We start from the raw sequence: 12,090 nt of genomic DNA, 5'->3' as shown, positions 1-12,090 counted from the left end.
CAGCAAAGGCACGTGCCTCTCGGAGTACATTTAGGTGGTGCTAGCTCCACTCCCGCCGGGAAGCCTCCACCTGCGGCCTCCCACCGCCGCCACCCCGCCCCTCCCCCTGACTCCGCACGCGGCTTCTCCGCAAGGGTCCCGGCGGCGGCGCCGGAGGGGGCGGGCCCGGCTGTCCGCCCGCCCAGTGTCGGGCTCGGGGTGGGGGTTCCCGCCTATTACTGGATGGAAACTCCGGCGTCCAGAGGGGCGGGAGGGAGAGAGGGAGGGAGGCCCGCGGGTGAAAGGGGCATTGATGCAGCCCGCGGCGGCCTCGGAGCGCGGCGGGGCCAGACTCTGGTCACGTCCGAGCTCCGCGCCTCCTCCTGCTCCTGCTCCTGCTCCGCGCGCCCCGGGGCCGCCGCGCGCCATGCGCCCCCACGGCCCCGCCGCCGCCTCCGCGCAGCGGTTCCTCGGGCTCCTGCTGCTTTTGCTGCTGCAGCTGCGGGCGCCGTCGAGCGCCTCCGAGCTCCCGAAAGGGAAGCAAAAGGCGCTGCTGCGGCAGAGGGAGGTGGTGGACCTGGTGAGTCCGGCGGCGGGAACAGAGCCGCGGGCCACGCCGGGAGGACGCGGTCGGGCTGGCGGGGTTGGGGGGTGGTCTGTACGGCTGCGCCCGTGGTGGTGCGTGCGCCCGGCTGTCCCGCTTTGTCTGAGTCCACGTGTAAGGCAGGACCCGGGCGAGGCGAGCGGTGGGGACGTGGAGCACCAAATGGTGGAGCGGAGATGCGACGTGGGTCGGGTGGGACGCCCCAGAAGACAGGGAGTGGCCCAATAATTTCTGGCTTCTGAGAGCCGTCGTCCCTCCTCCCCGCCCCCAACACCCTGGGAAGACGGAGGGGGTTAGGGCGGCAATGAGAGGAGAATGAGGAGCTCCAGTAGGTTAGAAGGTGGGCCTGGGAGCTGTCTAGGAGACCCTGGAGCTGATCTCCTGGGTGGGCCTGGGCCAGAGCCCTGAGATGTGTCCTCTGTTGGGGCTGGTGGCCACGTCTGCCTGCAGGAGAGAATAACAACCCTCACAGAGCATCCGTCCAACTCTTTGTAACTTGAACCCTGTGAGTCATGTTGGGTCATCTTCCTAGGAAGTGTGGACTGCAATTTACTTTGTTGGACGACCACAGCCCAGGACAGGAATGGTTCACAGGGATCAAGGCCAGAAGGGGAAAATGAAAAGACCCTGCACTAACCCTCCCAGGACCCATTTCACTGTTCTGTTTATAGACAGATGGACAGTCCATCCTTCCAGACACCCTGGGTCCTCAGCCTGTGGCCACCCAGCAGGAGGATCACAGTGGAGCTAAGGGAGAAGACAGTTCACAGAAGAGCAGATGAATACCCCAAGTGCTTTCTGAGGGCTAATCTATGGGAAGGTCTGTTTGCTTAAAGCTCCTTCCCTCCAAAATCAACAAACCCAGTGGAGGGCAGAGCAGTCCTCTGTTCTGTGTCAAGAGCTGTCCTTTCACAGCTACCATATTCCTTGGCCCATAATAAACGTCAGTCCTTAGGCCAATCTTAGTTGCAGACAAATATCACTTACAAGCATTGCAGGACCTAAGGGGAGGGGGACATTGTTTTGATTAAAAAAAAAAAAAAAAAGTTTCGAGTTTGTTAAGCTGCCATTAGAAACTGAGCTAATAAACCAAACTCCCTGGCAGCTAGTTCTATGCCAGATTCAAAAACTCTGGAAAAAAATTCCTGCCATTGCACACTGCACATTTTGGTGATGTGCTATGTAATTTTGCCCCACAAAGCAGACAATGTGTTCAGGGCTACAGTTCTATTTTAAGTGTCCAAATTGTCTAAAACTGTACCAAATGGCTGGGGTTCATGTGCAGTTTGCATTTTATGGATTCATAATTATGATACACAAAATACCCCTTTTCTCCATAAAGCTAGCAATTTTTTCTTTTCCTCCACGGATTTGCAGTACCTGTGGTTACCCACAACTCTCGCCCAGCTTGGAAAAGCTTATTGTACAGCCAAGCTCAGGTGCATCCTGTAGATTGGATTTGGTTTTGCTGGAGAGAAAAAAAAAATGTTCATGTGGTCGTTGAGAAGGTTTCAACAGATGCTATAAAGCAACGTCTTTGTACAGGAGCTTTCAAAGCGTTCCTTTCAAGCTTCCAGCACGCTCTGCCCCCTGGTGGCCAGTGAAAGAAACAGGGGTTCAGTCTACAGACATTCGTAGAACACCCACCTAGTACTAAGCCTGTGCTAAGTTAGCATTTTAATTTTAATTTTTAAAATATTTTATTAATTTATTTAAAAGAGAGAGTGAGATCACACATAGGCAGAGAGAAAGGGAGAAGCAGGCTTCCTGCTGAGCAGAGAGCCTGATGCGGGGCTCCATCACAGGACCCTATCCCAGGACCCGGAGATTGTGACCTGAGCCAAAGGCAGAGGCTTAACCCACTGAGCCACCCAGGCGCCCCAAGGTTAGCATTTTTAAAGTGAAAGAAGACAGATGTAATATGCGTGGAACCAAATTCTGTAAAATTATGTGGTCATTGAAATGCAATTTTTAGATAAAAACCTGAATAAACACTCTCAACCTTGCCACTACTGACATTTGGGGCTAGATAATTCTTTGTTGTGGAGACTGTCCTGCACATTGTATGAGGTTTAGCAGCACCTGTGGTCCCTATCCACATTAGATGCCAGTAATACCCTTCCCTCCCAAGTTGTGACAACCAAAAATGCCCCCAGATATTTGCTAAGTACACCCTGGGGGACAAAATCATCTGTGATTGAGAACTAGTGATATACAGAAAAATAAAACTTTGTGTATCACCTTGTCTCAGGGGGAATAATAATGAAAAAAAAAATCAGACGTTTTGTTGTTTCTCCCTTCCCACTTGAAAGCTATGTCTGAACATGTATCTGCTAGTGAAATCGAGTGAGATGACTAAAATGAAAAGTAAACTAGAATAAACCAAACTGCTTTAGCATATTTTATACTTTAATTTGTCTTCAAATTTTGTTAAATACATTTGCATTTTGTTAAATACTTTTCTTACTATTTCTTTGGCAATAAATAAATAAATAGCGTCTTTTTTACACCAGGAAAATGGTAATGGCCAAAGTCATGACAAAAATCGTTTATCAAAACACAAATGAAATTGGTGATGTAACAAGAAATTGATTGGGAAACCTTATATATATGAGCATCCTTCCCAGGCACCAGCATCACTGGATTTTATAATATGACCATGTCTAAGTCCAGAAGTAATTTTCATATATAAGGAATCTTGGATTTTTTTTTTTTGTTCTCATTAGACAGTATCATTATACAGAATGATAGTACAAGTTACACCAATAGGGGAATGTTAAAGTAAAAACTTTTAAGTCGATTGCATTTGGGGTTGGACCCATTCCAGAATAGACAAGGGAATTAGAGATAAAATGTTACCTTTACTAATTACTCCACTGTATTGGTGTGCGTGGCTTCTGTGTGTGTGCTGGCCGACAGGTTTCCTAATGCTGTCTTTCCTGGGTCTAGACGCTGGTTAAGTTCCACCCAAGGGAGTAGACACACTTGCCCAGGGTCATGGCCTCACATGGTCTTGGGAGAATAGTAAGAATCATCATGGCCGACATGGGCAATGTTCACTGTGTGCCCCACGCTGCTCCAAGCAGTTTCATAGAAGACCTCACTTAAATCTCACATGAATCCTACCACATAAGAATCTTCATCATTTTCCCTCTTTTACAGGTAAGGGAACAGGCACTGAAATGTTGAGCAAGTTGCCTTATCTCATATAACTAAAACATTAAAGTCCAGAGTATCTATGCTCTTAACTTCTACTTGATACTCTTGCTGCCTGCCCACCAAGACCAGAGAGAATCCGGGCACTTAAGAGGTTTGACAGATTATTGCCCCCTGTTGAAGGCCAGTGGTTTTCTGTGACCAGGCCGTTAGCTCCTAAGGAGAAGTGAGGTTGGAGGCCAGAAGTTTTAGTCTAATGACACTTCCTTCACATAAAAATAGAAGCAAGAGATGTGCAATCCAATTCAAAGACATTGCTGGTGTAAGAGAATTCTTAGCTAAGATTTTTTTGATAAATATATCCCTAGGACTATGTCTTAGAGAAATAATTCAAAAGACATCGCTATATGGGTGAAAATTTTCATTACAATAATACTAATGATAGAAAAAATAGAAATAACCTAAGCATCTCCAAATAGTGCGATGTTTGCATAAAATGTTCAGAAGTATCATTATGATACTCTACAGTCCTTTACAACATACAGGGTTAGAAGAAAAAAGCAGTATATCTAATTATGTTCACCCTGGTATACAGCAATTTAAGAATTATGTATGCTTTTAATAAGCAGTAGGAAAAAAGCAGGCAAATGAAAACATTTTGTCTTTGATTTCTGTGTGTGTGTGTGTGTGAGCAGTCTGTGCAATAGAAAGAAATCTCAGTATTTTAGAAATAACTTTAAAATCAATTCTCTGTATAAACTCATCTAGAACATAAGCAAGTGGTATGAAGAGCTTCTTGACTCCAAGGGCTCCAAATAAATGCAAGTCTGGGGTCCAGGGGTGGCTCACTTGGTTAAGCGACCAACTCTTGGTTTCAGCTCCTGTCATGATCTCAGGGTCCTGGGATTGAGCCCCCTCCCCACTGACCCCCAGTGTAGTCCCCAGTTGAGCCTGAGTGGAGTGTTAGGCTCCATGATCAGCAGGGAGTCTGCTTGTCTCCCTCTCTCTCTGCCCTTCCCCCTGCTGTCTCCCCCCCCCCCCCCCCCGCTAAAATAAATAAAATAAATCTTTTTTAAAAAATGCAGTTCTAATCATCAAGTCTTTGAATCTTGAGCGGTGAGGGGTTTTCCCCTTTTCTTTTGTCTGTTGTAGTATAATGGAATGTGCTTACAAGGACCAGCAGGGGTGCCTGGGCGAGATGGAAACCCTGGGGCCAATGGCATCCCTGGTACCCCTGGGATCCCAGGTCGGGATGGATTCAAAGGAGAAAAAGGCGAATGCTTGAGGGAAAGCTTTGAGGAGTCCTGGACACCGAACTACAAACAGTGTTCATGGAGTTCACTCAATTATGGCATAGATCTTGGGAAAATTGCGGTAAGTAAAGTCTGAATTATTTTAAAGTTGAAGAAAAGCCTTTGAGTTTTCTCAGTTGAGTATGAATTGAAGATTTTATTTTTGCTGAAAGACTTTTCACAAAATTAAGGAGTAGGGACCCTGTAGCTAAGTTAGAATTAATGAATAAAAAAGATAACATTTCAGAGTTAATTTTATAAAGGTATTTCTAAGATAAATCACCATGTTATTTTAACCCTAATAATATCTAAAATAACTTGCTCCTTTTTAAAAAATGCAAACAAAAAGGGAGAGCATAAGTATCTGTATTGGGCAGTAAGGAACTTTCCAGTCTTGTTTAAAAGTGAAATTAACTTTGAATTAGTGTAAGAAATTCGGCTGTGGTCCCAGGCATAAGGGTGGGAAGAAATTTCCAAGAAACTAACCATGTGATAGGAATTACCTCCAAGTGGAAAGTCTGTTGGTATTTGTCATTCTGGGTAGCCCATGTGGCTTAAAATTGCTAAGCTTAAGAAAAGTGGAATGGTCCAGACATGTCCTACAGTGAGCATTTAGAATTTTTCTGCAACATTTTGATTAATGATTCAGTCACTTTAATGAGTGTTTGCTTCGAAAGCAAGGCAAGGGGACTGGGATGGCACAGAACTGAAGAAGCTGGGGCTCTTCCTAAGCCTCTTTCTTCTTTTGTTGGACCAGTTGTAGATGGTTCCATGTATATATTATTATTATTATTATTATTATTCAGCATTACGTTATTCCTTGATATTAACCACTCCTACCACCAGGCAAATGCAAGTAGAAGAGATTTTACTTTCACAAAACTCTGAGCTGCTCATCTCAGCTTTTTACGGTCTGCTTGATTATCTATGAAATTGCGTGAGACCGCCCTGATTTGATTTTTTTGTGTACTAGTATTACTGCAGGCTTTGTTTTCCGATGTGACTAATTAAAAAGCATTTTGTTAAAATGTGTCAAAATGTTACCTGCTTCTTTAACACCTGACATTGACAGACTGGTTACTTATTTATAGTTCATCAGAAGTTGCTGAGTTCTCTCTAAAATGACTCTGAATTATTAATATGTTTTTAAGTTTCTTTTAGGAGCGGTCAGAATGAGTTTCAGTGCTTTCCGAAGGTAAAAGATAGTAGACCTTGAGCCAGTAGAGAGATGAATTTTGCAAAGAGCCATTAGAGCAAAAAAACCCGGGGTCTTCTAATTATGTCATTATAGGTAAAGACTAAAACCTCCACCTATGCTTTATCTCTGATACTTTTTGCTATTGGTCGAAAAGAGACCAGTCAAGAATAAATATATAGTCTAGAATGTAAGGATCATGAAGGCAGATTCTGTTTCATTTACTGTGGTAACTGTAAAGTCCAGCACGTAATAGGACCCAGGAAATAGTTTTGGAGTGGAAAAAGAAAAGTAGATATATAGACCAGTTTGGCTTAAAATACTGAAGACCAGCTGTTTTGAGTAAAACTAAAAGATACCTTCAGTGGCGTGAAGAATTCTAAGAATGCCATGATTTAATTTTCTTAGAGTTCCTAACATCAGAGTCTCTTCTCTCTCTCCTTCTGTAAAAGTTAAGCTTTTTAAAATGTAGTTTGAGGAAAAGGAAAAGTGGAGTAATGGTCACACTACAACTTGAAAGCATCTTGTAAATGGAAATTGGAAATGCTAATTACACCCTATTTCTGTGTTTATGATAGGAGTGTACATTTACAAAAATGCGCTCAAACAGCGCTCTAAGAGTTTTGTTCAGTGGCTCCCTTCGGTTAAAATGCAGAAGTGCGTGCTGTCAGCGTTGGTATTTCACGTTCAATGGAGCTGAATGTTCTGGACCTCTTCCCATCGAAGCCATCATTTATTTGGACCAAGGAAGCCCTGAACTCAATTCAACAATTAATATTCATCGTACTTCTTCTGGTACGTAGAATAGTGACTGCAGGGTGTGCCTGACGTCTTTAGAGACGGAAGACTGGTTTGGAACCCGCTATCATGTTAGCTCACCAGCCTGTGATAAAGAGACCGATAGCAAGTTTTCAGCACCTAACTCTTCATCCCGGTTGCATTTCAGAATTCCCTGAAACAGATCTTTAAAAAAAATACACAGATGCCTACGTCCCGTCTCTGACCAACTGTGTCAGAATCTCTGGGTCTAAGACTGTATTTTTTTAAAAAACCCCGAAGTTGAAAATCACTGAATTAGATGAAATGGTAGAACAGCCCATAATGCCACAGAGCAGTGGTTTCCAACTCTGGCTACACATGAGGTTCAACTAGGGCACTTAAATCCCCACCCGCCCTTCTAAGGAATCTGATTTCATGGGGCTAGATGCAGCCAAGGTACTGGAATTTCTAATGCTCAACCCGGCTTGAGGTCCACTTGGTAAGGTGATCATTTCTCTGCCTCGTCCTTTAAAAGGATAGATATTGTCTGCTGAATTTGTAAAAGAGAACATTTCTATAGTGCATTCTTTGTTTCTGCCTAATGTAAGAGAAAGAGTTTAAGACAATCATTTAAACCAGTGGTCATTAAGCTATAAGAAAAAAAACATTATTAGTTTGTTCTATTTGATTTTAAGGTTCATTAAAGAAAGTTTGGAAGATACCAAGAAATAGAGGGGGGAGGGGCTTCTGTTAATGTCATCACTCAGAAACACCACTGTATTTGGCTGCCAGCCATTTTGGTTTCTTGAGTTGCAGTGGGATAGCACACTGTGATGGTCCACGTTGGGAGAATCACAAGATGTATATATCACTGGCTTCATTCCCCTCATGTCTTGCAGGGATGTCTCACTAACCTTGTACGTAGCAATGACAGAGGGAAGAAAAGAGGTCCCTCCCTATTAATCAGAAGCAGTTCTATTTCAGCATGCTTTGGGGACCCAAGTCAGATACTGAACCCCAAAATTAACATAGCACATTTATTCCTAAGAAATCATGGCCATCCCTTCTGCATTCTTCCTCAAATCCCCACACTCTCCTTGAGATATAAAGAAGATATTTGAACCCCCTCTCTTGGCACATAGAAAAGGTCCAGGGAAATAAAGTGTGTTAGGTAGGACAGTACAATCAGTGTTCTGGCAAGCAGAAACCAGCTCCTTGCCTGCTCTCTTGTCTCCCCAGCCCTCTCTTTGATCAAGTTAAAAAGTTTCATCACCAAGTCCTTAGATACTTGTGCTGGAAAGGATATGTTTTCCATCTGAGCAGCAGTCCCTGCAATAAGAAAAACCTAGATAGAAAATCAGAATTTGATTAGGAACTGATATATGTTTAGTATATGTACATAGTATATATATATATATTATATACATAGACATAATATTTATTACATTATATACTACATAGTAGGTACAGGATATGTGTAGTTGAGATAAGCAACTAGCTTTCTATTGTATTACCTTTAAGGTGTTTGTGTTAATATCTTGCTATAATTTAAGCCTTTAGGCTCAGGAACTGTGACCTATACATCCATATGTTTTATAAATTATTTAACATAGCAGCTCCTAACCACAGTGTGGAAATTATTTGGTGTGATCACTTGGGTGGAATGTCAGAAGTAATTTGGTATTTATAACAGTTTTTGTATTAAGATGGTAGAAGGATACCTCCATGAAATCACTTTCCCTTGCGCACAGATACTCTTTCCTGAGAGAAAGGAGATACTCTACACTTAGTACATCAAGGATGACTTAAAGCCTTGGATATGCCCATGGGAGTTTGAAAAACATTTAAATGTCACCTTGTTACCTGGGGCTAGAAAGGGAACAGGTCTAGAACCCCCTAATCCAACATATTTCGGGTGCTTATTAAGTTGCAATACTACCTTATCCCAGTAAATATGCTCATTCATTCAAAAAACATTATTTCACAGGTTCAAAACCATGAAGTGACCAATTGACCCTCCTCATGTGAGACTAGAGGTAGACTCAAATTTGTTTTACGTCCTGTACGTGTGGTGAACAAGTTTCTAGGCCATGGGTGTGCCGAACTTAGGAGAACATGAGTATTTCTGGACATTTTCACCCAGTGTGGCCCTAGATTAAGTGGGACTGTGATCATACTGCTTTGTTCTCCCAGCTTTGAAAGGGCCCCGAACCACAGTCAAATCCCTGGATTCTGAGGGATTTACCTTAGATTCATTGACGTGTGAGCTCAAGGAAGAAGATCGCTTCAGACCTACATCCCTGAGGCTCAGTTGGAATGTACTAACCTACCAAATGGGAAACCTGACTGGTTACATGATAGCATCCCTCACTACTTCTCCATCAGAACTCATTTTCTGAAACAATCTGGCAACCTTGGGTTCCTTTTCCTCCTTACACAGACACGTATCTTTTTGTTTCTTAAAATGACCATTGAGGGATTTTTTTTTTTTAAATATAGAAGGACCGCAGTAAGATGAAATGCAAGTTGTACATTAGAATATGGACCAGAGACCCTGAGAAAAGTTGTATATTAATAAAGCATAAGAACACTGAAGAAAAGCAGGGTGTTTGGTTTGTTCACTGTGAGGAAATTCCACGTAAAATGGGATTTCTAGACTGAAGGGCTGGTATAATGATTATGCTAGAATTTCTTTTAATGTTACAAAGTCCTTCTTTTGTATTTTGTATTTTATATTTTGTATTTACAAGTGTATAGGTAAGTGTTGGAAAAGGCTTACATATCAAAAAGAACTGCATATCAAATAAAATTTCATGGCTTTTTTTTTTAAGATTTATTTAAAAAAAAAAAAGATTTATTTATTCGACAGAGAGAGATCATAAGCAGCCAGAGAGGCAGGCAGAGAGAGAGGGGGAAGCAGGCTCCCTGCTGAGCAGAGAGCCCAATGCGGGGCTTGATCCCAGGACCCTGGGATCGACCCAAACCAAAGGCAGAGGCTTAACTCACTGAGCCATCCAGGGGCCCCCAAAAGTCATGGCTTTCAAAAGTGTGGGCTTCTTCCATTTAAGGCAGTTAAAGAAACTGCCTTTATTTTTTGTTTCTAGTCACTTGAACAGTAACTTCTGGTAACTAAACAGATTCTGGTTTTATGGCTAAAACCTGTGAGAAAACTGCCTGTTCAGCTTATATCATCGGATGGATAGGTATACATTTTTTAAAAAATACTTACGTGGTAAGAAGGAGAGAACTTATCTTCATGAAGTCCTTATTAAGTGTTAGAATTTTTAATTCACTGTGCGTTCAATAGATTTGTTAGCTACCTTGCTAAGGTAATAACATTTAGATGAAGATTTTTGCTTTTTGTTCTAAAGAAGGGTGTAACTTTCCTCTCTGTTCTGCAGTGGAAGGGCTCTGTGAAGGAATCGGAGCTGGACTAGTGGATGTTGCCATCTGGGTCGGGACCTGTTCAGATTACCCGAAAGGGGACGCCTCCACCGGATGGAATTCAGTATCTCGCATCATTATTGAAGAACTGCCCAAATAAATCCTCTGATTTTCATTCCCTACCTCTTTTTTAATTAAAACTTTAAAGGGTTCATTTTAGTGGCATTTTTATATCATTTTTATGTATACGTCTGAAGAAGAAACGAAGATAAACGTGTCTCAGACCAAAGTGTAATCTCACACTGTTTGGAAAATCCAGTATTATTCATTTTCCTTCCATCAGAAATGGTTTCAGGATTTTGTAGTTGATTAGAATACCTTCTTCATAGTCCCCATTCCCTGAACCTGTAATCTGGAATGTCATTGTGGTCTTTAACTTTTCCTGTTCTCTTAGGATAGCGTTTTTTGAAACAGGAAGGCTACCATATCAGTCTTTGTACAAGTTGTAAATGTTGAGAACTATTTTATATCTGTGAAATAAAACTTATTTCAAACAACTTCAATATGTTAACCTAACTGCCACTAAAATTAGCATTCTTAGTACTTTCTTTCTGAAAAGTTGGGGTCATTTAACGATCATATATACAATTTTAGTGCATGTATAGTACTGTTCCATATTTTGAAGAATATCAAGAAAAAAGGGGTATTTACATGTCAAGAAATACATTAGCACTTTAGGAATTTTATCTTTAACAAAGAATAAAAAGGTGTTATTTTTAACAAAGAATAAAAAGAGGAATTCTGTCCTTAAATTGTTTAGGATTTGGTAGGGAGGATAAGATATATACAAAAATAACAATAAATCGAAGATCAATATGTAGATTGACATACAAGTTGTTGGAGGGGTGGTACAATTCAAGGGATGTTTTGTTACGTCTGACCAAGGTGATCAGAAAGAATTCATGAGGAAGGAAGGGCAGGTGTCAGACTGACAAAAGTTAAGTGAATCCTGGACTTGAACTGGGAGTATCCATATGAACTTCTGAAGTACTTTAACTTAAATAAGACTATAAAACAATAACAACAATGTCTCCTAGTTTCTGGCCTGCAAACAATGACCTAGAAAAGGCTTAGAAATGATGACCCATTGAGTAACGATCTCCACATTCCATTTCCTTCTAAAAGGAACTAAGCCTCCTTGAAGAAAGATGTGATTTCAGCTCCGGGATAGGAAGATGTGATTTCAGCTCCAGTGTGAGTCTGGAACGTGTTGGCATACTTGGAAAACAAGGCAGCTATGAAAGATAACCGAAAAGGATCCAAGAGCCAACTTGAATTGGTTCCCTCTGGCAAGGACGGTACAATGTAAGCATCAATAAAGATAATAACTGCAATGGTTTGTAACACATCAAATATGTTTTAATATAGGAGTTCATAATGACATTAACATAAAATTCATCGGTCAACTTGGAGGATGCCAGCAAACCCCCCTGTTACTCTCAAGATTGGTAAATAGAAAAAAATACAAGCATTTATTCTGCTTTCTCAACATGAACCATATTTCTGGGTGACTATATTTTGGATGAAGGGAAATTTCTCCTTATGGAAGTGTGTGTGTACTTTGTAGTGTGTATTGGTATAGATAACAAATGAGGAGTGATGGAATTGGAATATCAAATTTTCAACCCATCACAAATTAAGGGATCTAGCAATGACTGTCA

The 12,090-nt window shown here is 41.7% G+C and overlaps 1 protein-coding gene across 1 annotated transcript; it reads left to right on the top strand.

The window, feature by feature from the left end:
• Positions 1–238: 238 nt before the first annotated feature.
• CTHRC1 (collagen triple helix repeat containing 1) lies at positions 239–10,926 on the top strand. Its single transcript, XM_059165870.1, has 4 exons — positions 239–559; positions 4,892–5,113; positions 6,805–7,021; positions 10,387–10,926. Exons 1-4 carry the CDS (start codon positions 293–295, stop codon positions 10,527–10,529), a joined length of 849 nt encoding a protein of 282 aa, XP_059021853.1. The 5' UTR covers positions 239–292; the 3' UTR covers positions 10,530–10,926.
• Positions 10,927–12,090: the final 1,164 nt, after the last annotated feature.

The sequence above is a fragment of the Mustela lutreola genome, chromosome 3 (genome assembly GCF_030435805.1).
Source record: "Mustela lutreola isolate mMusLut2 chromosome 3, mMusLut2.pri, whole genome shotgun sequence".
Lineage (NCBI taxonomy): Eukaryota > Metazoa > Chordata > Mammalia > Carnivora > Mustelidae > Mustela > Mustela lutreola.
The sequence above is the reverse complement of the archived record's forward strand: the minus strand, read 5'-3'. Positions and strand labels throughout refer to the sequence as shown.